Here is a 27,423-nt window from a genome sequence, read left to right on the forward strand (position 1 = left end):
AACGCCAGGTTGCGAGAAGATAATAAGCACACATGTGACCATCTCAAAGATGTGTCTATTAGGACCATAAAATATCTAAAAGATCCATATGGTGGATGAATAGGTCCACATATATCACCTTGAATCCTTTCTAGGAATTCAGGCGACTCAAATCCAATCTTTACTGGTGATGGCCTTAAAATTAACTTTCCCTGAGAACATACAGCACAACAAAATTCACTAGTTTTAAAAATCTTTTGGTTCTTTAGTGAATGTCCATGAGAGTTTTTAATAATTCTCCTCATCATGGTTGTTCTCGGATGACCCAATCGGTCGTGCCAAGTTATGAACTCATTTGGGCTAGTAAACTTCTGGTTTACATTGGCATGTGATTCAATTGCACTAATTTTCGTATAATACAACCCAGATGAAAATGAGGGTAATTTTTCTAATATAACTTTCTTATTTGAATCATGAGTTGTGATACATAAATACTCATGATTTTCCTCATTCATCGTCTCAACATGATATCCATTTCGGCGAATATCTTTGAAACTCAACAAGTTCCTCAGAGACTTGGTAGATAATAGTGCATTATTTATTATAAATTTTGTTCCTCCAGGAAACAAAATTATAGCTCTTCCAGAGCCTTCTACCATATTGCCTGAGTCAATAATAGTATTAATATATTCCTCTTTTGGCACAAGATGGGTAAAATATATATCACTTTTGAGAATAGTGTGCGAACTTGCACTATCCGCAAGGCATACATCTTCATTACATATCCTTGTCATTCTCTTCAAAGACAAATAATAATAAAATGAGTAGTATGCACAGTTAAATTGAATACTTGATCAGAATTATTTTTTTAAGAGACACTGTACATAAAATAATGTCATATACTAAAATTTTATTTTAAAATTTGAAATATGTAATAATTTCAAAATTTATAAACATTAATATTTCATTATTTATGTACATCACATTTGAAACTTAAATACATAGAAAATAAAACTTAACAATAAGTCCTTTACATTATTTATTTACATAGATACTTCACAATCCCACATATTAAACTATTCCATCATTGATCAAATGACCAATATTTCCTTCAGGATCCTCAAAGAAATCAGATACATCATAATGAATGGTGGAGTTTTCAACATCATTTGAAACAAAATTTGTTTCCTTTCCTTTGTCATCCTTTTTCAAAGATGCCTGGTAAAGATCAACTAGGTGCCTTGAGATACGACAGGTATGTGACCAATGGCCCTTTCCACCACAACGGAAACACTTATCCTCTGTTGATTTATTTTACCCAAAATTTCTTTCTTTATCCCACTTCTGGTGAGATCCTCTCTTTTGAATATAATTCTTTTTCCTTTCATAATTTTTCTTGTTATTAAAACCTTGCCATTTACCTCTTCTGGGGTAATTTGCCACATTTACTTCAGGAAATGGGGCAGCGCCAGCTGGGCGCGCTTCATGATTTTTCAATAACAACTCATTGTTGCGTTCAGCAACAAGAAGGCAAGAAATTAACTCAGAATATTTTTTAAACCCTTTTTCTCGATACTGCTGCTGCAGGAGCACATTCGAGGCATAGAAGGTTGAGAAAGTTTTCTCCAACATATCATGATCAGTTATCTTTTCCCCACATAATTTCATTCGTGAGGTGATTCGAAACATTGCAGAATTATATTCATTTATAGATTTAAAATCTTGTAGACGCAAGTGCGTCCATTCATATCGAGCTTGAGGAAGTATCACCGTTTTTTGATGATTGTACCTTTCTTCAAGATCTTTCCAAAGATCTACAAGATCTTTTAATGTGAGATATTCATTTTTCAACCCTTCATTAAGATGACGACGAAGGAAAATCATGGCTTTGCCTTTATCATTTTAGGATGCATTATTTTCAGCCTTAATGGTATCTCCAAGATCCATTGAATCAAGATGGATTTCAGCATCTAGTATCCATGATAAATAATTGTTTCCAAATATATCAAGAGCATTGAATTCAAGATGAGAGAGCTTCGACATAATGAAAATTTGTTACCTGAGTCTTCCTAAAAATTTGATCAGAGTCTCGTGCTGATAACGTGTTGTGAAATAAATAAAATATATATTAAATATAAAATAAAGATATATAAATAAAAGACTCTAGCATTAAAATAATTAGCTCAATAATGATTTATATATATATATATATATATATATATATATATATATATAAAAAGATAGAAAAGAGTATAAAAAGTAGAGAAAAATAATAGCATTTGCTTTTGTTTTATTATTGCTGCGTGTTTAATCTATTTGCCTCGTCTATATTTTTATAGGCAAATGAATTCAACATTTCAAACCATATTAATTGTGCTGTCATGAGAATTTGTTTCTTTCACCATAGAAAATCAGATTCACCATCAATGAGCATCCATCCTTATCCTTGTTGTAACACATAATACTATTTTTTCCTTAGCATTGTATTTGAATAAGTCTTTGCTTTAACGTTGGAGTTTCCTATAAGACATCGTGTGAAAGGGTTCCTATGATAATCCGAAAGTTTGAAGCCAAAATAGAGTGAGCGACAACTTCGGAGCTTCTCTAATAACGCCAAAAAATTAAGGTGAAAACTCGTGTAGTTGACTTTATATGAAGTTGATAACTGATGGTCGTTAGATAATTTGACTAATTTGACTACATTTTTATTTAACGGCTCTCACAGCTATCAACTTCGCGTGAAATCGACTGCATCTGAGTTTTCACAAAAAATTATATGGAAACTCATGTGTAGTTGTGTGGAGTTGATAATCGAGAGCCGTTAGATAATTTGACTGATTTGACTATATTTTTATTTAACGACTATCAGTTATCAACTTCACAAGTAGTCAACTACACATGACTTTTCACCTAATTTTTATTTAACAACTCTCAACTATTAACTTCACGTGAAGTCAACTGCATTTGAATTTTCATAAAAAATTAGGTGAAAACTTATTTATAATTAACTTTATGTGAAGTTGATAACTAATGACCACTCTCACACTATAGAGATAATATTAACTTTTGTCTCATTGTCCTCACTTTCTGTTCACTAACCTTAAATGTTGTAAGTATTTCTTCCTCAAAATATCTTATCTTGAATTTGAGTTCTGACAACTGTCATGAAAAAATCAAGGTTAAGAAAAGGATATTCAAAGAATACTTCCAGAGCTTTTGAACAAAAAACAAAAATACTTCTAACTTGCAAAACTTCTGTCACAAAATTTTGTACAATAAATTGATTTCTGGTTCAGTTTGGTAATTTTGAAAATATATCTCACAAAAATTCTACTTGACCAATTGAGTTGGTAAACTTTCTAGTTTCTACATGGTATTTTTATTTAAAGTTCCAAAGATAAATCTTGGGGTCCACACTCTTTCTGTGAAACTTCCTGTATGCAGCTGTTACCTGTAAGAGAGGCAAATGGTGCAACAACATAGAAGAGACGATGAAGTGAAGCCAAAACTGGTCCACAAGTTACTTCAACTGTTCATGTCTTCACACAACTACCTAGTTTCCATTCCTTTTCTTTTCTCACATTTTTATATATAATAAGCATTGTCGTCTTTACTTTGTTGCATCCCTCAAAACAAGGATAATCTTTTTTAGCATGAATACATACATTATTTTATTGCTATCATTGGTGTCTATGGTCCAACTTCCAATGAAGATTTCCCAACTTTTTATCATTATATGTCATTTTCATGTTGGTTCTTCTACCTCTAGGAGAGACTGAGAGAGAGTACCCTTTGCATTTTCCAATGACTTGCTGATGAAAAGGATTCACTTTTTCACATATTTTTTGTTCCTATATATGAAGAATTTCATGAAACATGGGAGCAGGACAAACAGAGTTTTGTGTCCCTATTGGGATGTGCATATTGTAGATATATAAAGATGCAGATTTTACAGTTTATTGTTTTTAATATCTCTGCTTGAGTGGGAATTCTATTCAAGATTTCAAGCAGTGGAGTTTGGATTGCTTTGTTTAGGAGAGAGTAAAGCAATTTTGATTTTTCTGTGTTCCAGAGAGATCATTTTTGGTGGGTTTGAGAGATTTTGATGACTAAGTTTCAGGGTTTATTGAGATGGAGGGTGTAATAGGGAGAGAATTCCAAATTTTTGGAACAAAAAGTTGAGTTTTTTTTCCTTGGGAGAAAAGGCCTTTTAAGAGAGTCTACAAGCATGGCTGTGGTGAGTCCTATGAGTCCTGCTATGGCTACAACTCCACACCAGGTCTATCCCACGACGCCTCTTCGTGGAAGCGAGGTTCCATGGATCATGAGTGGCATGAGAGAAGCTGCAGAGGCATCTAGTCCAAATGTGGTTGATGACATTATCCATGTTGCTGTGGCAAAAGATGTGAAAGATAGCAGGTTGAATCTGATTTGGGCAATACAAAATTCTGGAGGAAAGAGGATTTGCATCCTTTATGTTCATGTGCCAGCAGCTACAATCCCCATAAGTAAGTTTACAACATTTGTATCATCCAATTTCTTGATCCTTTGTTTTCCTTAACCTCCTCATTTTGTTATATTGTGTTGAGAAATGAAGATGGTGTTTAACTTAACAATTTATTTGTCTCTAGTGGGTGCTAATTTTCCAGAAAGTGCAGCCGGAGAGCATCGAGTTCAAGAACATCGAGAAAATGAAGAGCAAGGCATGCGTAATATTCTGAATGACTATCTTCTTATCTGCCAAAAAATGGGGGTAAGTATTTTCAAATTTCTCTCATTGCATAGGCAGTATGATTTGTGAAACTCTTTGATCTTTGGCTAATTATGATACAGGTTAAGGCAAACAAACTGCATATTATTGACAAGGATTGCATTGAGAAAGGGATTGTAGAACTCATCTGCAAGCATAATATCAAGAAGCTTGTGATGGGAGCAGCTTCTGATAAGTACTATTCTAGGTAAGAAGAAGATTACTTGTAGTTGTAGTATTCTCCAATCTCTGTCAGCTATGGTGATGTTGATTTTAATGTTTTGATTGACCTCAACTTGCAGGAGAATGACAGATCTCAGGTCTAGGAAAGCCATTTATGTGAGAGAAAATGCTCCTGCTTATTGTCATATACAGTTCATCTGCAAAGGATACCTTATACACACAAGGTATAAGGGATGCAGTTTTGATTTGAACACTATGCTTAATGTTTACTCATCTCAAAAAGCTTGTTTATGGATTTTTTTGGTTTCTTTTATGATTAGTAATTAGTATGATTTGATTATCTTGGTACTTATGTAAGCAACTCATCAACTCAGGAATCTCAGTTTGGATGGAGGTAATGTAGAGGTCAGGTCTCCTTTGTCACCTCAAACGCCTAGCCGTTCGCCTTCACTTGGACAACAATTATATCGCCGAGTAAGATCTGTTAACGAAAGAAATGGAGGGAAAATGTCACTTGCTTCTCCAATCAGGTTTCTCATGCAACCAAACAGGTTTGGTAGAGAAGGAACTTCTAATGGCTCAGATGTACTGTCTAGGCCAGCAAGTCCTTTGGTTTCATCAACAAGTTCTGTTAATTTCATTAGTGAGCTAAGTGAGAATGCATCAGCCTTGAATTCGAGTAGTCCTAAAGCGATTCAAGCATCTTCTAGCAGGCTGGTATACAAATACTTTTATATCTTTCACAATTTTTTGTGATTGCTGTTGGATATGTGCTTGTTTCTCTTAAACTTCTTTTCAATTGATGAAGAATCTTTTTCGCTTTCCAGCTAATTCGTATCAACGAATAGATTCTGTAATGAATGAATGTCTGAGCTTTAGGATGATGTTTTGATTGTTTTTTGGTTTGCTAGCAGGATGGTGAAATGGATGAGACTCTCTATGATCAACTCCAACAGGCCATGGCTGAAGCTGAGAATGCAAGGCAGGATGCTTATCAAGAGAGTATTAGGCGTGGGAATGCTGAAAGGAATGCCATTGAAGCGATTCGCAGGGTAACTTCCCTCTTTTGAGTGCTTCTTATTCATTATGCAATCTGTAAAATGTGCAGCATTTAGATTATTCTGCATGGTAAAGCATTATATATCTAGTGTGCTAAAATTGCAGTTTGATTCTCTGTCTAATCGCAATCGATGCTTGTAACACCTTTTGACAGGCTAAAGCAGCTGAAATGAAGTATGAAGAGGAGGTGAAATTGAGGAAAGAATTAGAGGAAGCAATAAAAAGAGAAAAGGAAGAAATAGATTGCATGAAAAGCCAAAGAGAGAAGCTTAATGAAGAACTCCAGCATGCCTTGCACAAGAATTCATTGCTAGAAAGTAAAATGGCATCAACTCAACTTATGCTAGAGGAGTTAGATCAGAAGAACAAATCTGCTATGGACACATTAGAAAAGTACAAGCAAGAGCGCGAGGATTTGCAAACGCAGCGCGATAATGCCTTAAAAGAAGCTGAGGACTTGAGGAGAGAAAAACAAGAAGAGGCCTCAACCTCACATGTATTTCAACTCTTCTCAGAATTTTCTTTTGCTGAGATTAAAGAAGCTACCAATAACTTCAGTCCATCCCAAAAGATTGGAGAAGGCGGATATGGAAGTATATATAAAGGTATCCTTCGCCAAACCGAGGTAGCTGTGAAAATGTTGAGCCCAGACAGCAAGCAAGGACCTAAAGAGTATCAACAGGAGGTAGGATAGCTCATGTTTTTTGTGATACTTTCAAAGTGAAAACTCACGTGCAGCTGTCTTCATGTAAAGCTGATAGTCATCTTCATGCGAGTAGCCAACTAAATTGAAATGCTTAAATTTTTGTATGCCTAGAAACTAAACAAATTTAATAGTGAAACAATTGACCATACTTCTGGGTTTGTTTCAGGTTGAGGTACTAAGCAAGTTAAGGCATTCCAATCTGATCACACTAATAGGAACCTGCCCAGAATCTTGGACTCTTGTCTATGAGTATTTATCCAATGGAAGCCTAGAAGATCGTCTCAGCTGCGAAGATAACACGCCTCCATTATCATGGCAAACTAGAACTCGCATTGCTGCAGAAGTGTGCTCTACTCTAGTGTGTCTCCATTCTAATAAACCTCACAGCATAGTTCATGGTGATTTAAAACCAGCCAACATTCTCCTTGATGCTAACCTTGTTAGCAAGCTAAGTGACTTTGGAATCTCAAGATTACTATCGTGTCGCGAGGATTCTACAACACAGTTCTGGATAACTGATCCAAAGGGAACTTTTGCATATATGGACCCTGAATTCTTCGCTTCAGGGGAACTTACACCAAAGTCTGATGTTTATTCTTTTGGAATCATATTACTAAAACTATTGACTGGTAGACCAGCTGTGGGAATAGCAAAGGTAGTTGAATCTGCTTTAGTTGCTGGAAAGTTGAATTCTCTCTTGGATCCCTTGGCCGGAGACTGGCCATTAGTACTGGCTGAAAAGCTTGCTCGCTTGGCTTTGAGGTGTTGCGAAATGGAGCGAAAGAACCGGCCGGATCTTCATCTGGAAGTATGGAGAATACTTGAACCTATGAAGGCTTCTTTGAGTGGAGAAAACAGATTAGGACTTGGTTCTCAAGAGCTTTGCCAACCCCCTCCTTATTTCATTTGTCCAATTTTCAAGGTAACTTTTTCTTTCCATCATTTTTTAGTTGGTAAAACCTCACGTGCAGTTGATAGCTAAGAACTATTAACTTCGTATAAAGACAGCTGTACTGCAACTGAGTTTTCACCTTTTTAGTTTATGCGTCTTAAAATGAACACTTTAGAAATGATGTTTTTGGATCTCTTTGAACATTGAACACTTCATAAAGAATCTTATGCATCTAAAATTGACACCATTCTGCACCAGATCATACTAGCTTACATCTTTATTTGTTGTAATTAGTTTGATATATATGTGAATCATAGAGCTTTAGATAAAGAACATTTGTCTAAGAAATCTCTCCCTCATTAATCATTATGTTGCTACTTCACAGGAAGTCATGAGAGATCCTCACATGGCAGCAGATGGTCATACTTATGAAGCCGAGGCCATACGAGGATGGCTGGACAGCGGCCGCGACACTTCGCCGGTGACAAATTCTAAGCTTGTAATGCACAATCTTGTTCCTAACCATGCTCTCCGCCATGCAATTCAAGACTGGCTTGAAAGCTGAAAGTATCTGAACAAGCTTTGTCAAGTTTACTCTGCTCATTTTTTGATTAAATTGTAAGGATCTATCTTGATCCTTATACCAAGTTTTTAGGGGAGGTTTTCTAAGGTAGAAACTCAAGTGCAGTTAATTTTATGTGAAGTTGATAGTTGAGAGTCGTTAAATAATTTGACAGGTTTGACTAAATTGTCATTTAACAGCTCTCAACTATCAACTTCGTACGAAGTTAACTGTACCTGAATTTTAACCTTTTTCTAATTGCATGTTCTTCTGTCAACACTCTTTGGTGTTACATAACTTTACTTTTGTATAGTTTTGATATCAATGTAATTTCATTATGGTAAACAAATATGTAGCATATATTGCTACTTATATTAGCAGAAGCATAATTTGTTAACTTTTTGTTAATATTGAAGTAAATAGCAACTATTTTGTCACACTTTTTTTTGTGTGGCGAGATTTTATTACTACGAATTTGACTAATCCAGCTCAATTTGTTAAGTGACTTAGAACGATATATATACTTGTACTATGCTTTTAACAATTTCAAAGCTGCATTCAAAAGCTCCAAACGCCAAAGGAAGAAGCACTGATATAGTAATATGAGTGAAAAAGAAACAAAAGTGAAAAAAAAAGGGCAAATCAGGTTACAAGCTTTTGAGTATTGACGCATAGATCCACTATTTTGGATTTTTGGTATTATAATAATATAAAACCACCATGAACAAAGCACCATCATTTTTGGTCGGAAAGGCACTTTCTAAATAGATTCTTATATATTAAAAATTTGAATTAAATTCTTATACTTTAAAAAAAAGAATTAATATAATTTAATAAAATTATAGATGATCCGTTAGTTATAACTCGATTTAAAAAAAATTATGGACTCAGAATTTAAAGAAAGTGAAATAACCAGGTGCCAACTCCAAATCACCGCAAAAATCTCTTTACAAATATCTCTAAACAAATCTAAATTGGTCGCTAAAACACAATTACCGGATGATCAACTAAAACTCCTTGAAACGGCTACAAAAATATTGATAACTGTCCAAACACAACAATTTTATAAATTTAAGTAACTCACTAAATTACATGTACGTTATTCACTCTCAATATTACTTTACTATTTTACATTTTTTTTAACTTGAGTATTGAAGTGCTTTTACAAAATTTACTGTAGTCATTCCTTGAAGATTCGACGTATATTTCGCTCTATTAGAAGAGAAATAAATTCGAACATCGAAAAATGAGTTATACCTTGAAGCCAATTACTCACACAGAACAATAGAGATTTTCTTTTTCTGCTGACACTGAAGTTAATGGGCTAAGGATCTCATTAGCATATTGGGCTAAAGATTCCTATTCGGGCCCACCTATTATTCCGATTTCCAAGTGTGATCTCTGCCACGTGCCGGTTAATGCAATTTGTGATTAAAGTAATAAAACAGAGGTTATGATGCCGTCTTAACAGTACGGTAATACGGAACGCAATAACCGGTAGCCGGTAAAATGTACGCAACCTTTCCCCACGCGCGCTGTGTGAACTCGAAGCAAGTGGCAAGTGGAATGGACCACACAAATTGTAAAGGAAGCATAATTAATTATTTAATTACTGTATATTACTATTTACTAATATTCTATTCTTCGTCCACTAAAAATGAATTAGATGTTACAATTATTGTTTGTCAACACTCAACAACATATATGTTTGAAGATTGTGACAGTGGAAGTGAAAAGCTTCTAGTCTTTATCTCAAATATTATCTATTCTTATAAAAAAAATTCTTTAATAATTAATTCGTGTAACATAGTCTTTATCAAGTTGTTAAATGTTTTGTCACAAGTATTTGTTTATTAAAACTGGAAAACTTTAGAGAATAATATGATATATTATTAAAATGAAATTTTAATGTGTAAAAAAAGGAAATAATATTAAGTAAATTCAATAATAAGATATCATAACTAGATCTAGTGATCTATAGATATAGTGTAACTAATTTAGTTTAGATTTAATTATTTTGTTAGTTTTTATAATTTCACTAAATTTTTAATTAGATTTTTATATTATTTTTAATTTTATAATTACATTTTTTATGTTAAAAATATTAAAATTAATATAATATTTTTACTAAAATATTTACAATAAAGATTTAATTAATTTTTTAATTATAAATATTTTCAATTAATAAAAATTATTTAATTAATTGTAATATTTTTTACATTAAAAAAATTTAATTATAAAATTAAAATAATATAATAATTTAATTAAAAATTTAATAAAATTATACAGATTAACTGAGTAATTAAATATTTAATTTACTAAAGTAGATAGAGATAGAAGTGTTAGTAATAATGAATTAATGAGTTAGTTAGATTTGAGCCGTACAAGAAAAGCATAGCAGTTAATAACTAAGTCAATGTGTGAAGAAGTGAATATTAACCACGCGCAGTCAACATTAACCACGCGCTCTATCTACTGCTTTGGACCTTCCTCACTCCTTTAGTCCCACAAACGACAAAAAACCATAGACTCTATAACAAAGCAAACAAAAATTATTAGTAAATAAAATCATTAATTTATTATTTTACAAGATCCTTACGGATTTTTCTAATACACTAATAATAAAGATTAATATTAGAGGATCAACTGATTTTATTATTTTAAGCAAGCAATCAGTAATATATTGTTAAATTGTTAGAATAAAAAAATTAAATTAATAATTAAAATTACTGACAAAAAATAATAATAAATTTAGTTAAAATAGAATAATCAAGTTTTTTATAAATACCAAATATATATTTCTATGCTATAGTTAATTAATAGTGAAAATTCAGGTGAAGTTGATATCTGAGAGCTATTAAATAAAAATTTGATCAAATCAGTCAAATTATCTAACGACTTTTAAATATCAACTTCACGCTAAATTAATTGCACATGAGTTTTCAGGTTAATTGATAACTAATCTTTTGTTTTCTTATAATATTGCTGTAATCATAATTTAATCATATGATTAAAAAATATATATAGATATAATAAGAGCACCGCCACTTTCAGGTCTCGTTTGGCCATTTCCTTTTTGTACCTTCCTCCTCCATTTTCTCTCCATTCTCCACTTTTCTTTTATTATTATTATTTTGGTATCTTTCTAACACCCTCTTTGGTTTTTCTGCTTAAAAAAGCTTTCCAATCTAGAATCTCTGAATTCTGAGTTTGAGTTCTCATCAGCATGGTTCTTCCACATGGTGTGTTCCTTCTCTTCATGCTCTCTTCTGCAACTTTGGCTTTGGCTGGAGACATAGTTCACCATGATGATGTTGCTCCAAGAAGACCTGGCTGTGAGAACAACTTTGTTCTGGTAACATTCAATCACTCTCACACACTCTTTGATTCATTCATGCCATCAATAATCACAGTATAGTGCCTTTTGATCTTGGACTTTGATGATGCTTCTGCTTGTGCTTGGAAACTCCTGCAAAAAATGGAGCTGATTTGTAAAAAGGGAAAAATGAAGAATGATGCAAAAGATTCTTTTTTTCTTTTTTAAGTTAATTTTTCAAGTGATGAAATTTATTAAAGTTGAGTGGAATTAGTTTTCCTGGGGGGTTAAAAGTAGATATTTTGGTATTTGATTTGAGGTTTGAGTTTGGGAAGATGAACTTTTTCTGCCTAATTGAAACTCTCTTGAGCTTAAGAAAAAAAAATTGAAATGATCAGAAAACACTAATAATATTAACTGAAATGATGCTGATGAACTTGCTTGTTGCATATAATGTTTCTTTTTTTCTTATTACCTTGTTATCGTCGCATAGATGATGCTTTTGATTGTTCTAGCTTACTTTGGAAAGTGTGATTATTTCATTTTATTTTTATAACAAAGATATGCATGATATCTTTGATTCCATTGTTATTTCCCTATCTTTTTCTTCCCATGAATTTCATCATGCCAAGTTACTAAAAGTTAGCATCTTTGGCACTTGTAGTTGTTTCAGGTGTACTTATTTTCTAGATACATCTCAAATACCATTTTTTTAAAAATTAATTTTATATATATATATATATATATATATATATATATATATCTCATTCTCCCAGTGCTTTTAGCCTTTATTTGTTCCAAACCTCCTTTATATTTTTTATGATTTTTTTCATCTTCAAGAAAGGGAAGGTTATGAAACTGTTGAGTTAACAATCCTAACCTTTCTTTTCTTTTCTGCTCTTCTTTTTATTTTTATTTTTTTAATTTATTTAAAAGAAGGAAAAAACAACTGTCAAGTTAATTTGAAAACTTGTGGTTTTGGTCTCCCAAATCTAGTTTACACAAGTTGAATTTTATGATTGAAGTTTATCTAAACTCCTCAAAGTCTAGGTGAAGTCTCAAGTGAGATTACCTTGGTGTACAGCTAGATATACTTGTTTATGGTTTTTTGCTTTAACAGCATTGACCAATTTCTTGTCTCTGTTAGGTCAAAGTCCCCACTTGGATTGATGGTGTTGAAAACAGTGAGTATGTAGGTGTTGGTGCAAGATTCGGCCCTACTTTGGAGTCAAAAGAGAAACGTGCCAACCACACTAGAGTTGTCATGGCTGACCCTCCTGATTGTTGTTCCAAGCCTAAGAATAAGGTATTTGTCCTAATTTTGAGCTATGGAAACTTGCCAAGTGAAATTTCACCTGCATGTGAAACACAATTGTCTGTAGTGAAAAATCTAATTTATTTTTGGAATGTAATCTTCATTTCTTTGCACTATTGTTAGCTCACTAGCGAGATCATTGTGGTGCAACGAGGAAAATGTAGTTTCACAACCAAGGCAAATATAGCTGAGGAAGCTGGTGCTTCAGCCATCCTCATTATAAATTATAGGACAGGTAATTCTGTGCATTCTTTTAGTCCAAGTCGGTTTTGTTTTTCATTTCTCCAAAAGTTATTTTACTCCTACAAGTGATCTTGGAGATCATAGTTGAAGATAGTGCTAGATAATTTTTAGATAAATAAGATTTTGCAGTAAGCAGTTGCAATTAGTATTCCTTCACCTTTCTTTTACTTTCTGTATAAATAAGAATTTAGTTTATGTTTGTTTTAACTTTTAAGCAACTATTGTGTGTCCATGCTGTACAGAACTTTTCAAGATGGTTTGTGAAGAGAATGAAACCGATGTTGATATTGGTATACCCGCTGTCATGCTTCCACAATATGCTGGATTAAACATAGAAAAACATATAAAAAACAACTCCACAGGTATGTTTTTCTTTATACACTCCTCTTATTTGATTGTTAGTTAGACAGTGTTTCTTTGGCATAGGAAAATATTATTTTCAAAATGAGTACTTTATATTTCGATCCCTGAATTGTTCTTATTGTCTTACTTGATATGCTTTGCCCTCCTGCATGTACCATTCCTGCTTTCAAGTGTCCGTGCAGTTATACTCTCCGCTGCGTCCATTGGTTGATGTTGCGGAAGTGTTTCTATGGCTTATGGCCGTTGGAACCATTTTATGTGCTTCTTATTGGTCTGCTTGGACTGCTAGAGAAGCAGCTATTGAGCAAGAGAAGCTTTTAAAGGTTATTGCCTTTTTCATGCTTATAGAGTGAAGAAAGAAAGATTACACAGATGATGAGGACAACATATCCTCGTTGGCAACAATGACACTTAAAAGTTGCTGAAAAGGAGAACTCATCAAAACAATAAATCCCATGTTATATACTATCTATGATTAGGCTCTCTAAAGAAGTAGTTTTATTCTCTTTCAACATTGACCAATTTTTCATTTCTTTATAAATGAATATTTCTCCTAATATTTGGAAATTCATTATCCTAGGTTCTAATATAAGGATTTACATGCAGGATGCTTCGGATGAATACCTTAGCACACAGAATGTTGGTTCAAGTGGTTATGTGGAAATCAGTACCGTGGCTGCAATTTTATTTGTTGTGATCGCTTCTTGTTTCCTGGTTATGCTTTACAAGTTAATGTCCTTCTGGTTTGTTGAAGTTCTGGTGGTTCTATTCTGCATTGGGGGAGTAGAGGTGAGTTATTCTTCTTCCAGGCATGGTTCTTGTTGATTCAAGTTCATCTTGATCCATGTAGCCACCTCTAACCGAAAGGACAAGGCTTGGTTCTTGTTGTTTTGAATTTCATTTTGATTCATGTAACCAATCCTACCTTAAGGGACAAGGCTTAGTTATCGTTGTTTAACCATCTTTACACCAATAGTTACTTAGAGCTAATTCATAATGTACAGTTGATTTCGTTGTTTTATAGCTGCTTAATCTATATATCTTTTATGTGCTTTCAGGGACTGCAAACTTGTTTGGTGGCTCTTTTATCATGGTTAGTTTTTTTTCTCCTTATTTCCTATATAGTTTTTTTAATGAACATTTGCCATCAAAGACATACTGAATGAAGGTGTTTAGCTGGGACCCTTTTTTGATGAATCATTTGCAAACATTTCTTTCATTATAAATTTATGGTTGACCTGTTATGTTATAGTCTTGTGCCTTTTAATAATGAATATTTTCATCATCTATAAAAAGAAGCATGAAGTCCTTTGTATGAAAAGCTAAGGAACTTAATTTCAAAGAACCATAGATTGAATTTAATATAGCTACTGGTGAATATTGCTCAAACATGAATATTACATTATTTTCATGTAAGGCCTTTTTTCTTTTTAGGGTAAAGTACTAAATTAGTCCCCTACGTTTGGGCATAATCCTGCTTTTGTCCTTAAGATTTAAAGTGTCCTATTTGAATCCAAAAAAGTTTCATTTAGCTTCAATGTAGTCCCACCATGAGGTCAAAATTAAATAATTAACGAAATGTCCTACATGACAGCAATACAAAAACAAGGTCGATAATCTGCAAAATAAGTATAAGCTCCAGAGGTACAAAATCAATTGTGGATACATCAATACATTTATTTATCATTCTCTTTAGTTCTATAGAAAATATTTCATTTAAATTGTTAGAAAAATAATAAATAAATGTATTAATGCATCCACAGTTGATTTTGTGCCTCTGGAATTTGTACTTATTCTCCAGATTATCGACCTTGTTCTTGTACTGCTGTCATTGTTCTTGTACTGCTGTCATGTAGAACATTTCGTTAATTATTTAACTTTGACCTCACGGTCGAACTACATTGAAGCTAAATGAAACTTTTTTGGATTCAAATAGGACACAACTTTAAGGATTAAAACAGGATTACGCCCAAACATAGGGGACTAATTTAGTACTTTACCCTTCTTTTTACTTTAATGCTATCTTGGATAAATTGATGTTATTAGAGAAGATATTACTTCAGCTCAAGGCTTCTAGCAGTGCAGAGTGCATGGTTTATTCTATTGGAACTTGGAATTGACAGCAAAATGTTTATAGTTTCAGATGGTTCCAACATGCTGCACAAACATTTGTGAAAATTCCCTTCTTTGGAGCCGTCTCATATCTGACATTTGCCGTTACCCCCTTTTGCATAGTGTTCGCTGTGATATGGGCAGTTTATCGTCGTGCTTCGTTTGCTTGGATCGGTCAAGACATCCTTGTAAGATTAACTTACTACTTTCACCCCTTTTTTACCATACCAGTGTCTTCTACTGTTTATTATTTGGCCTGAGCTACCTAGCATATCTTAGTAAAACTATAAAATGTTCATGAACTAGAACAGAATCTGTTACTTCTCATATGAGTGTAATATGATACTCATTGCATTTATTTTGAGAATGTTCTTGGTCACTGAAATAGGATATAGCCACTACTAGTTTTCGTATCCATGTTACTTGTAGTTTCAGGTTCATGTTGATGTTGTCTATTTTCTCTTATCCTGTTTTATTTTTCATGATATTAGTTCTCTGTTAATGTTGATTCAAATAGAAATTGATTTTCTTCTGTTAGGAGTTCTTATTAGTTTTGCACTTCCTTCTTTAAGCCTAAAGCTTCGAATTAAACTTTCAAGATAGAAATGAGTGAATTGATCAAATATTTACCTCTTCAGCCACCTTCCTGTGATGCAGGGTATCACACTGATAATTACAGTTCTTCAGATTGTACGGATACCGAATCTCAAGGTAACATTTCGTTGTCAAATTCTTCATTATCTATGATATAATATTGTTGGCTTTTTCTTTTGGGATACTACTGAACTATTATTAACATACCACTTTTCTTCTTTCCTCCTTTTCTCTGTATCAGGTTGGAACTGTTCTTCTCAGCTGCGCCTTCCTATACGACATCTTTTGGGTGTTCGTTTCTAAACGGTGGTTCCATGAGAGCGTCATGATAGTGGTGAGTGTTCTAAAGAAATGCTTTCCCTTTCTTTACAAAGCTTGAGTTCAGCCTAAAAAATTATTCTTATCTCAACTTTAAATTATTGCGACATATTTTATTCTATACAGGTAGCTCGAGGTGATAAGAGTGGAGAAGATGGTATCCCAATGCTACTAAAGATACCACGTTTGTTCGATCCTTGGGGTGGTTACAGCATCATCGGTTTTGGGGACATTATCTTACCAGGGCTTCTAGTAGCATTTTCACTAAGGTTTAAATGGAATTCATTAATAGATAACATAGTATGCCCTATAAGTTAACAGATTGAGACTTCAGAGAATATTTAGTATCATATTTTACAGTTAATGGATGATTATTCTATTGATATCTTTACAGGTATGATTGGTTGGCAAAGAAGAGCCTTCGCGCTGGGTACTTCTTGTGGGCAATGACTGCCTATGGCTTAGGTATATGCTTGATCTGATGCTAGCTCATTGATAAGATCTTTCAACAGAGATAATGGTATTTGGATTATTACATAGTAAGGAAAATTGTTTGAAGTTGAGTATTATTTCTGTTGCAATGTATTAAGACATAATAAGTTGGTATGTGCAGTGTTTAATCTATAATTTATAAGCGAGGTATATTAATAATTATGCAATTTCTTAGCACCTTGATTTAATTAGATCAAGAACTACATTTGTCTTCCTTATGTTCTTATCTTTGCCTGCAGAGATGATTTTACATAATCCTTGACTTTTGGTCGTTTTGGTCCGCAGGTCTCCTCATCACATACGTGGCTTTGAACTTGATGGATGGACATGGCCAACCAGCTTTGCTTTATATAGTTCCCTTCACACTTGGTAAGTAAAATTATTTGTTTCAGGTCAGTTATTAACATTCAAGTACAAATGCTCATTATATCAAGCAGGTATATGATGGTTACTTTGCTCATTTGCTGTTGCAAAGTTTCATCTTTCACTATCAGTTCTTGTTTGGATTTACAGTAAGAAAATAGTTAAATACTTGAATTCGTCACAGTATGGACCGGTATTGCTGCTGTTAGTGCTGTGCTAGTACCAAATTCATGTGGACAAATAAGTGAAATGCTTTTATAGTAGTACAGTTCTAGATAGACCACAATAATGTGGACTGGTCCATGTATCTGACATTTAGTTAGGTAACCAAATTGATTGCTATTGCTTTGTCAACTCGATCAACATAACAAACGGTTACAGCATAGCATGTGACAATCCGGGTCCGGTTTCCAAAACCTAACTTCTTGAATCATAAATGCAGGAACCTTTCTGTCATTGGGAAAGAAGAGAGGTGAACTCAAGATTTTATGGACAAGGGGGGAACCAGAGAGACCTTGCCCTCACATGCAAGAAGAGGATCAACAATCACTTAACCAGCATTGATCCCTCTCATCAGATTTGTATCTTAGGTCTATTAGTACATAGGAGAGTGATAACAACTGATAGGAGATTTATGTTACATTTTGTAACTTCTCTTTGTAACAAAAATTACAACCAAAATATATATTATTAGAGATGTCAACCAACTATTTTAATGGTGTATGCATGGAAATGTGGAACTGTATGATGTAAGATTATTATATATCTAGGTGGTTAATGCCTTAGCCATGAATCAAGGTGGCATGCATGGACTTCTTCAATCAAAAGGAGGGAAGACATGGTAAAGGATGATAACACTAAGAGGCTCTACCATTTCTACTTTAGCAATAATTTTGTATATTATTATTACTATTATGCATAACAAGTTTGATTTACATATAATGGTTTTTCATATAGATGATGTGTTTGATATGGGATGAAAATGTTTCATATGAAGCTATTCCATGAAATATTTTCCCTTAAATTTGTTTGTTTAGTTGCATATTTTAATGCACAATCTTCTCAATGAACATTACAATGAGCATGTAACTAATTTAAAAATCATGGGGTGTAACTTTATTGTTATATTGATGTGAACAAGCTTGAAACTTACAACTAAAGGTCATAACAACATTCAATTAAAATCAATCCCACACATAAATGGGGACACCTTGTTCTTGCCACAGAGAAGGAGAAAAAATTTGTATTCCATACAACAAAAATGGTAGCATACAAACAAGGAAATTTTTTTCCATTATTTGTTACCTAAAAGTACAAGGGACTGGCCCCAGAGAATTAAATGGCACCAGGGTCAAGCACCAAAAATGAACTGTAAAGAATAGACTAAAACAAAAACAAGGTTGGGGAAAAAGAAAAAGAAAAACCACTGACATGCAACACTTTCTTTTTTGGTGCTTGTCAGAATCTCTCAAAATTGTTCTAGCCATATCAGCCATCTGAGGTGCACTTGAAAGGATTCATTTCCATTCTGAGTCCAGTCCTGAAAATAAGACATATTTCCTCAGTTATGAACAACAGCACTATCAATGGTTTGAAATAGTTCAAATTTTTAGAGCATATGTTCAGAAAAATACAAGGAATCAATCAGTTTCACTAGTCTTGGTTACCAAATTCTTTAACATATGTAAGTTCCTTTAATATTTGTCTCACAAGTGAGAAAGCAAGCATCTATCTACCTGTAGCCGAATATCTATCCTCAGATTAATAAAGGGCATTATAAACTAGAAAATCAAATTGTAGAAAAATTTTAACATAATTTTAGAAAATAGCAGAACAAAAGAAAATAAATTTTGAACCCCATCATGAACACTAATACACCAAAATGCAGATGGTGCAGGAAGACACAAGTGAAGAAAGGCCAGCTTTTGAAAGGAGAAGTTGAATGGGAAATTGAACCATGCAGCAAATTCCTAGTGGTGCTAAATAAATAACGAAAAAAAAAATCAGATGTAAATTAAAAAAAGGGATTTTCGCACTCATAAGTAATATAAGTGCAACTAGAAAAGCACACTATAGGTAAGGGAAAATATTGAGACGCATTAGGAGAAAGCGTACATGCATGTCGCCTTAGATAACCATTCCCATTGGTAGCAGAAAACGTTGATGTCCTCTCTCTCCCGGATGTTAAAAAATCTTGCATCCTCTCTGTCCAGTCAGAATTTATTCTGCGAGCAAAATCTGCCACCTCCCTGCATCATCAAAGGTTACCATGCACATGAGCTGGGAGAAAACATGCATCTTCGGAAACATACTAGCATAATCACCACACAAAAATCTTTTACTCAAAATGAGCCAGGGGAAACATGGAAGGAAAATGGGATGTTGAAAACATAGCCACTACTACTAAGGCTTAGCTCAAGTGGTGCTCAAGTCAAATGGGAAAAAAAAGGAAGAAACATGAGAGTACAGTTCAATAATTCTGGTGTCTTTTCCTCTAAAAGAAAAGCAAGTCACCTGTAACTGAAACTATGCTAAAAGAGTAAAGGTAATGTAAGAACACAAATGTACCTGTCAATTTTTTCCCTAATTGCAGGCTCAATCCCATCATCATCCAAATCTCCATCATCAAAGTCAATCTTAGGAGAAAAGGTGCCATCCTCTTCGTACAGTAAATTTGATGTCTCACCAATTATATTTCCATCAGAACTTTGGTCACCGGTATCATGCCCATTTAACTCCTATTACAAGGAAAAAGGCAGTAACCACTTAGCATTTTGGTAACAAAACAAAAGATTTTTCAACTGAAATAAAAAATAACACCAAATGAATGGACTAAACAGCATACAGACAGAAAATTCACAACCACCTTCTTATCCAGTGCAGTATTGTCCTTCAAAGAAGAGTTCTTCTGTTGGTCTTTTTTCTTCCGGTTCTTCTTTTTACTCTTTGAAGTTTTAACCGCCTTTGCATCTGTGACAAAATTAATCACCAGCAGTTTGGAACAAATATAATGGTAGATACAGAACCATGAAGTAAAAACAGTGACAAGGAAAGCTCACTTACCTCTATCATTTCCATTAATGAAAGTTAAAAGGTCATCAACTGAACGTTCATCTACACGCTCTTCTTCAATTTCGACATTCTGAAACATGTATAGGGCCAACCTTCATTAAAGTCAAAACTAATATACAGTTTAAGATACACAAAACAACTCAACAAAATATCTGCACCAGTTCTAGCTCAGTGAAAAGTGAAAACTCTACCAGCACACAACTCTGTTCCATGTAACACACATGCACACACACACACACACACGCACGCACGCATACACACACACACACAGAGACAGACACAACTGCAACGGTTGCTGTACACCATTGGCAACAGCAATCTACACAGTTCTCATCAAGAAGCAGATCATTTTTTAGCAGAGATGGTTCTCGACAAGGTATATAGCCTCCAAAATGAAATGATCTAAAATCTGATCCTTGCCGCTCTTTACCCTTCTAATTAAACCAAGTTAAATTTCAACACAAGGTAAGTGCAACCCTGCATTTTCCGTTCTTTAAGCTCGATGGGCTCTTCCGTGAGGGGGGTGTTAAGATTATAAAACCCTTCATTTACCTTTAGATAACAATTTAAAAACTTTTAAAAGGCACGGTTCTTAAAACAATAAACCAGAATTACCCATTCAAGGAATATGGACTACAATCAACAATGGGATATATAAAATCTAATGAAAACAAAGTAAGAGACAATTTGGTGGCACCTTTAACCTTTCACGCTCTTTTAGTTCTTTCCTCTTTTTTGCATATAAACGATTCAAAAGTCTGATCCTTGGGTCATCAGTTATGTTTTTCAAGGGCTCCAACTTCTCTTCCTGCACCAAGAGAATGTATAAGAAATGAAAATTGAAAATCAAAGAAGACATAATCGGCATATAGAGTTCTCACAAGCACCAGACACCTCTGTAAGATCATCAGGCAGATGAAATATTTCACGTATCTCCTCCGGTGTTCTTCCTTCAATTTTTCGAGCAAGTGCACGACTGATGAGATCAACCAATGGCCTTAACTGAAGGCTGTCTGCAGCAGACACCAACTCACAAAGCCTATTTGTGCCCATCCTAACGAACTTCTCGTCATGAGATTTCCGTTCCTATGTAACATGAATAATCCAAAAGTCAAATAACCTTTGACATTCATTATTCATATTAGAATTGGTTTTGTAGCATATAAGTATATAATAACAAGGTAAGTGCATTAAAGAAAGCAGTAATACCTTGTTTGAGCGGCCTGGTACTTGATGAAAGCGACAATAATCAAGAATTAAGCTCAACGTAGAAGGGGTGACTTGTTGAGGAAGAGATATTGCAGAATTCTTTGATGAACCCATGCCTTTTGTTATTATTTCTTGACATATCAGTGGGCAAAACATTGCAATTTCTTGTTCGACTTGTTGGATTGAACCATCAGAAGTCTGAAGCCAAATATATGACTTCATCATCTGTGAATGCAAATAAACAGCAGAAGGCTCTGAGTTTCACTTTAAACAATCACGGAAAGCAATTTCTCAGGTTAAACTATACCGGTTTAATAGATATTGGAATATGAACATTCTACACTAACTTAATTCGGGGATCCTGAGAAGTAAAACATAGATCACAAGCTTAATCTTCATTAATTTCAAAATCTGTGTTTCTGACTTTTGAAACAAGAAGGGAATTCAATTTTGCAAGGGAACGACATTAACCATATAAATGGCACGGAATGTGTCCTGGTCCACAAGAAAACTAGACCTATTTAACTTATTTAAATGAAGGAATAAAGTAAAATATGAAACGTTTTGTGAATACGGTCAAAGGATTAATTTAAGCAATACTACCAAACGCAAAAAAGGAAGCAAACAAGCAATACAACAAAAATGAAATTTCTACTTTAAAAATAAAAAGAAATCAATTATACACATAATTATCATACCTCAGGTTTAATAACGGCCATGTCAATTTCTGACATCTTGAAAGGATTTGAAAAGCAAAATACAAGGATTCTAGAAGTTTCTTGTCTTTTTGGTGCACTGCAAAATTAATTTTCAAGCCCAAGCAACCACATGATGTCCAGCTTCAGAGAACAACTGCAATCAGGACTATTATTACTCCAGCAACATTGTTCAAATACACATGGTCTATGAGAGAACTTTCAGAGCTACACAACTCTCTGTATGACAATACTTCAACCAGTATGCAAAATAGGTGTTAGCTTGCCAAAGAGCAGAATGAAGAATGAATTTGGACCTCTCAAATTCAAATTAAAAGCTGCAAAGGTAAAGAAAATAAGTCAATATGCAAAGCAAATGCAAGGGCGGTAATTGTAAATTTGCAAATAAGCACAACAACAAAATTAATGATGGCCAAAATGCAAGCATATTGTACAACTACAACTATTTTGGCAACCAAGTGGGGGTTCCATTAAATTGTCTCCAACTTAATGTACTGCTAATTTATGCAAAAGAAAATTGTCTCTGCATTCCCTATGTACAGACACATCAAACGCACACGGTTTCTTTGTAAAAGAAAATTCAGACAAAACTAAAAGTTATTAGTTCATTAAATACTATATTATGCGTTATATATATATGCTCTCACCGGAAATATTATTGGAACTTCCATTCCTGTGGGAAAAAGTAAAAAATAAATATCAATTGAAACGCCTCGAACATCATTTGCTAATGTACTATCAAGGCACTTCCGAGGGCCCAAGGCTGAATAAGTTATGTTGCGCAATCCCACAAAATTTGCAAAAGCAACCTCCTAATTAAAGTTTCTACTTCCCCAAATCTCACTAGCAAACTAGCCCTAAATTTACTTTAACAATTGGCTATTACTTTCCTTAAGAATTCTAACAATAGTAGATTAAAAGCACGTTTTTTTCTTTTCCACTTTCTCCTTAACCATATTTTACTCATACTCAAATAACAAACAAGATTCAATTCATACAAGGCATTATCTGATTAAAATCACACCCTAATGATCAAAACTAATAAAAAGAAAAAAAATTTATGAAAACTACTAAAATCACTCATACACATATTGCCACAGTTTATTTCTGAAGCCAAAACCAGTTGAGAACTTTATCATTTCTATGGCCTCGTATCTACCACACAGATTTCCAACTAGCTAAACAACAAAACAAAAAACAATAGATAATAATAAAGCATGGTAGCACAAAAATTAATTAGCATACATGGAGAAATAAAAACGAGATTTTGAATAGAGCCTACAATTCATCAACTCAAACAAACACAAAACAAATGAACCATTCAAGTGTAACAATCAAATCGATGGGGGTTTATCCATTTAAACGAGACGCGTACCTGTTAAAACCCAAAGATGGAGATGTTTCAGAGTAGTAACAAAAAAACCGAAATTTGATGCAGATAAAAGAGGAAATGGAAGGTGGAAGATTTTTCTGTGACGGAAAAATTTTCACTTTCGAGTAGTTTTGTTTGTGCAGTTGGTGTTTGTTTTCTGTGTGTCAAAGTGAAAATGGTGAATAGAGGATGATACAATGCGAAGGGTGTTCGCTAAAACGACGTCGTATAATACCGAAACCCGATTAGGTTTGGTTTTTCTTTTTTTGTCCTAAGGCCCAATAAGTTAGCAAGGATTTAGGTCTTGACCAAAAACAGATACAATTCACCTTTGTTTTAGGCCCAAATCTATTTATAAATTCTTTGATCTTGGTTGTAAACAAAAACAAAAAGGGATCTTGTTTATTGTTTCTATTTTTATTTTTGTTTATATATAAGTTTTCGATATTTTTGTTTTCATGATTTTTTAAAGAGAGAATTGATATATTGTGAAAACAAAAAATTCATGTTTTAACTATTTTTGTTTATTCTTCAAAAAATCCAAAATATATATACTGAATATAAAAATAGAAATCAATCAGGCATTTGATTATTATTGTGGTAGTCGATTAAGGGTATATATGTTTGGTTTAAACTTTGATAAAACTTTCTAAAGAATTAATTTACAATTTTTTTTTAAAAAGGTAGATGAATTCATTTGTATTTGGTTTCATTACTTTAAAAGATTTTTTTTTCTTTTGGGTACATGTACGATGATAACATTATACATACTATTCAAATTCTTCGTCACTAAACCCACTACAAACAATACATAACATATCTTTATTTGATAAACTTACAATGTAAAATTTAACATCCTTAAAATTATAGAAATATTATTCTAGTTATTTTAATATTAATTATAGTCATTAATAAATTGATGAACTATCAACTAACATGTAGTTTGTGGATAGAGACCGTCCTAATTTTTACTTTTTAAGGTACGGAAATGTAAAATTCATTAAAAAAAAAACTTTGTTGTTTAAACTTTAAATAAACTTATTAAGGACTTGGTTTGTGCATGAGGGATTTTAAGGTGAAAAATCGAAAAAGTTCTGTATTCATGTAAAAATTATATGGATGTTATCCAAGTACTTTTCACTCCACGTGTTTTTCTCCACCCACACACTTGTTTGTTTTATACGCGCCTCATATAACGTATATAACGTAATCCTTCTTTTGCGTGATCAATCTTTCTCAACGTAAACCTTTCCATATAACGTAATCCAAGTACCTTCTTCTTCTTCTTCAATCTAATTAAATTCGTTGTTCTCCTCTATTCGCGTTTTTCTTCTCTGCATTATAGATCTGGATTGACTTCAACGTAATTAGCTTTGTCGTTCTTCTTCTTCTTCGTTTTCTTCTTCGATCTGCACTTTTGAATTAAAACAATGAATGAATCATCTTCAAATCAGTTGAATGAGTGCGATTTGGATAATTCTTCCAAAACGCATCAATAATTTGATGAGGTTTGGATTATAGAATTTTGAATCGAATTCAATGGAATGCAATTGCTAATTTTATTTGAAGTGAATTGAATGGACTGACGTGATCTATATCTGAATTGAATTGAATTGAATTGATAATATGTAACTGTGAGTAAGTGTGAGTAACTGTTCGGTTCGGTAAGTAATATAGAGTTGTTTCACCATGTGCATGTGTTCGGTTCGGTATGCATAAAGGAGTCTAAAAAAAATAGATGAATATATTGTGTTTTGTTCTCTAAGCACTATATAATTGTTTCACCGTAATTAAGATTTTGGTTCACCATAATTAAAATTTCGGTTCACCGTATAGACCAGCTGTGTTGTGGATGAAAAATTTGTCCCAAAGGTGGGAATGATTTTCAAGACACTAGAAGAAGCTGGAAAGTTCTACAAAAATTATTCCAAACTTGCCGGTTTTTCTACGAAAATAAGAAACACGACTCGGGACGGAGACAAGATTAAGAATCAACTAATTGTATGCACCAGAGAGGGGAGGTGGAAATCAAAGATATATCCAACTTTGAAGACAAACCCTTCAGCTGGGTTAAATTGTCCGACCAGAATTTACGTACACATAATGAAGGATGTTAGTCTTTGGACAATTTCCAAAGTTGTTTTGAATCACTCACATTCTTGTTGTCCAGACCAGGCTGAGATGCTCAAACAACACAAGGAGCTTAGCATGTTTGTGCGTCGCACCATCGAAACCTACGAGGAAGCCGGAATCAGATCGAGCAAAACTTACCAATCATTTGTGGCAGCAGCTCGCAGTCACCGTGAACTAGCAGGTTTTATTGAAAAAGACGTCAGGAATTACATCACAAGGGAAGTACGGAATATTTTCGAAGAAGACGATGCCAAAGAATTTGGGAAGTACCAAGTAAGAAGGAAATAGAAGAACCAAAATTTTCAACCTTGAAGGCGATCACTGCATTAAACATGCATTCTGGGCCGATGCAAGAAGCAGGGCTACATTTGAGTATTTCGGAGACGTGGTTTCATTTGACACCATGTATAACACAAACAGGTATTCGGTTCACTCAAATATATTTTGATGTTCAGTGCATGCATATATTTCGGTTCACCATGGTATGCTTGTTATTTATGCAGGTATAATTTTGTTTTTAGGTTCTTTTGTGGGCGTGAATCACCACGGCCAGTCGACACTTTTAGGATGCGCGCTGATGAAAAATGAGAACATCCAATCATTCAAATGACTATTTGAGTGTTGGCTACATTACATGGGAGGGAAGGCACCAAAAGGTATTCTTACCGATCAATGTGCATCGATTCAAAGGGCAATTGAGCTGTGCATGCCAACAACAATTCACTGCTGGTGCATCTGGCACATTATGAAAAAGATCCTAAGCAAACTAAACGGCTACAAGGTACACAATAAAATTGAACAATAGATGACCCATGTTGTTTGGAACTCGTACGGCCTCGGAGGCAACAAGTGGCTTCCAGGTAATTGATATTTCAATTCGAATTATTTTCATGCTCATATCTTTTTTCCCAAATCATGCACTGTTTTTGGTTCACCACACCTTATCAGTTTGGTTTGTTTTGCAAAGCTGTACGAGGATCAGTATATATGGATATCAGTTTACTTGGATCACCATTTCTGAGCCGGGATGAGAAGCACACAAAGGAGGTAGAGCATGCATTCATTTTTCAACAAGTTCATCACACGGAATAGCTCCTTGAGATAATTCGTGAAGCAATACGACAATTGCCTAGCAAGCAGAGAGAATTCGATACTGCAGATTTTCACACCATGATACCGTGCACAATAAAATCAGCAATAGAGGCACAGTTTCAGCATCTATATACCTATGAGAAGTTAAGGGAAGTTCAAGCTCAATTCAGAGGTAAAGTGAACTGTATCACAAGATCAATGCATTCCATGTTAGGTTTCACAACATATGAAGTCATAGAGTAGGTTTCCAACTCCACATTCAACAAGTTTATCGTCACCTACGACGCAGTATCACGAGATGTAAAGTGCCATTGCTTGCTGTTTGAGTCTAGGGGCATATTGTGCCGCCATTCCCTAAGCGTCCTAAGCTTTGAGCGAGTGGATAACGTGGCACCGAAATACATATTGGAACGTTGGAGTAAGAACATAAAGAAGAGGCATACACACATCAAGAGCAGCCAAGATGAACCTCTACTGGAGCCGAGAAGTAAGAGATTTGACAAATTGGTGTTTCGGTTACACAATATATGTAATTTTGCATCTGAGTCTGAATAGTTGACTGAAATTTTACACCGAGCATTT

The 27,423-nt window shown here is 34.0% G+C and overlaps 3 protein-coding genes across 5 annotated transcripts; 2 read left to right on the top strand and 1 right to left on the bottom strand.

Moving 5' to 3' along the window:
• Positions 1-3,110: 3,110 nt before the first annotated feature.
• LOC112730456 (U-box domain-containing protein 33) lies at positions 3,111-8,601 on the top strand. Of its 2 annotated transcripts, none has more exons than XM_072212387.1 (9): positions 3,111-4,487; positions 4,611-4,732; positions 4,813-4,937; positions 5,032-5,136; positions 5,287-5,629; positions 5,824-5,964; positions 6,126-6,656; positions 6,844-7,599; positions 7,955-8,601. In XM_072212387.1, exons 1-9 carry the CDS (start codon positions 4,208-4,210, stop codon positions 8,132-8,134), a joined length of 2,583 nt encoding a protein of 860 aa, XP_072068488.1. In that variant the 5' UTR covers positions 3,111-4,207; the 3' UTR covers positions 8,135-8,601. The 2 variants fall into 2 exon arrangements, with proteins under 2 accessions (XP_072068488.1, XP_025636328.1); XM_025780543.3 differs by having other exon boundaries at positions 5,827-5,964.
• A 2,581-nt stretch (positions 8,602-11,182) lies between these two features.
• On the top strand, positions 11,183-18,203 carry LOC112730463 (signal peptide peptidase-like 4). The gene is made up of 14 exons (XM_025780549.3): positions 11,183-11,486; positions 12,595-12,753; positions 12,886-12,997; positions 13,248-13,367; positions 13,540-13,691; positions 13,975-14,157; positions 14,427-14,461; positions 15,506-15,668; positions 16,138-16,191; positions 16,316-16,408; positions 16,519-16,661; positions 16,787-16,857; positions 17,170-17,253; positions 17,690-18,203. The coding sequence occupies exons 1-14, from the start codon at positions 11,358-11,360 to the stop codon at positions 17,809-17,811; spliced, it is 1,620 nt and encodes a 539-aa protein (XP_025636334.1). The 5' UTR covers positions 11,183-11,357; the 3' UTR covers positions 17,812-18,203.
• Positions 18,204-18,478: 275 nt separating this feature from the next.
• LOC112730473 (SKP1-like protein 21) lies at positions 18,479-23,817 on the bottom strand. 2 transcript variants are annotated; one of them, XM_025780563.3, is made up of 11 exons: positions 23,620-23,809; positions 22,892-22,917; positions 22,227-22,561; positions 21,529-21,753; positions 21,214-21,405; positions 21,017-21,127; positions 20,311-20,389; positions 20,114-20,217; positions 19,816-19,985; positions 19,363-19,496; positions 18,479-18,787 (listed from the first exon to the last, which is right to left on the bottom strand). In XM_025780563.3, coding segments are annotated over exons 3-11 (1,053 nt in total). In that variant the 5' UTR covers positions 22,263-22,561; positions 22,892-22,917; positions 23,620-23,809; the 3' UTR covers positions 18,479-18,785. The 2 variants fall into 2 exon arrangements, with proteins under 2 accessions (XP_025636348.1, XP_025636341.1); XM_025780556.3 differs by lacking the exon at positions 22,892-22,917 and having other exon boundaries at positions 23,620-23,817.
• Positions 23,818-27,423: the final 3,606 nt, after the last annotated feature.

Source organism: Arachis hypogaea, chromosome 2, assembly GCF_003086295.3.
Source record: "Arachis hypogaea cultivar Tifrunner chromosome 2, arahy.Tifrunner.gnm2.J5K5, whole genome shotgun sequence".
In the NCBI taxonomy this organism is placed as follows: Eukaryota; Viridiplantae; Streptophyta; class Magnoliopsida; order Fabales; family Fabaceae; genus Arachis; species Arachis hypogaea.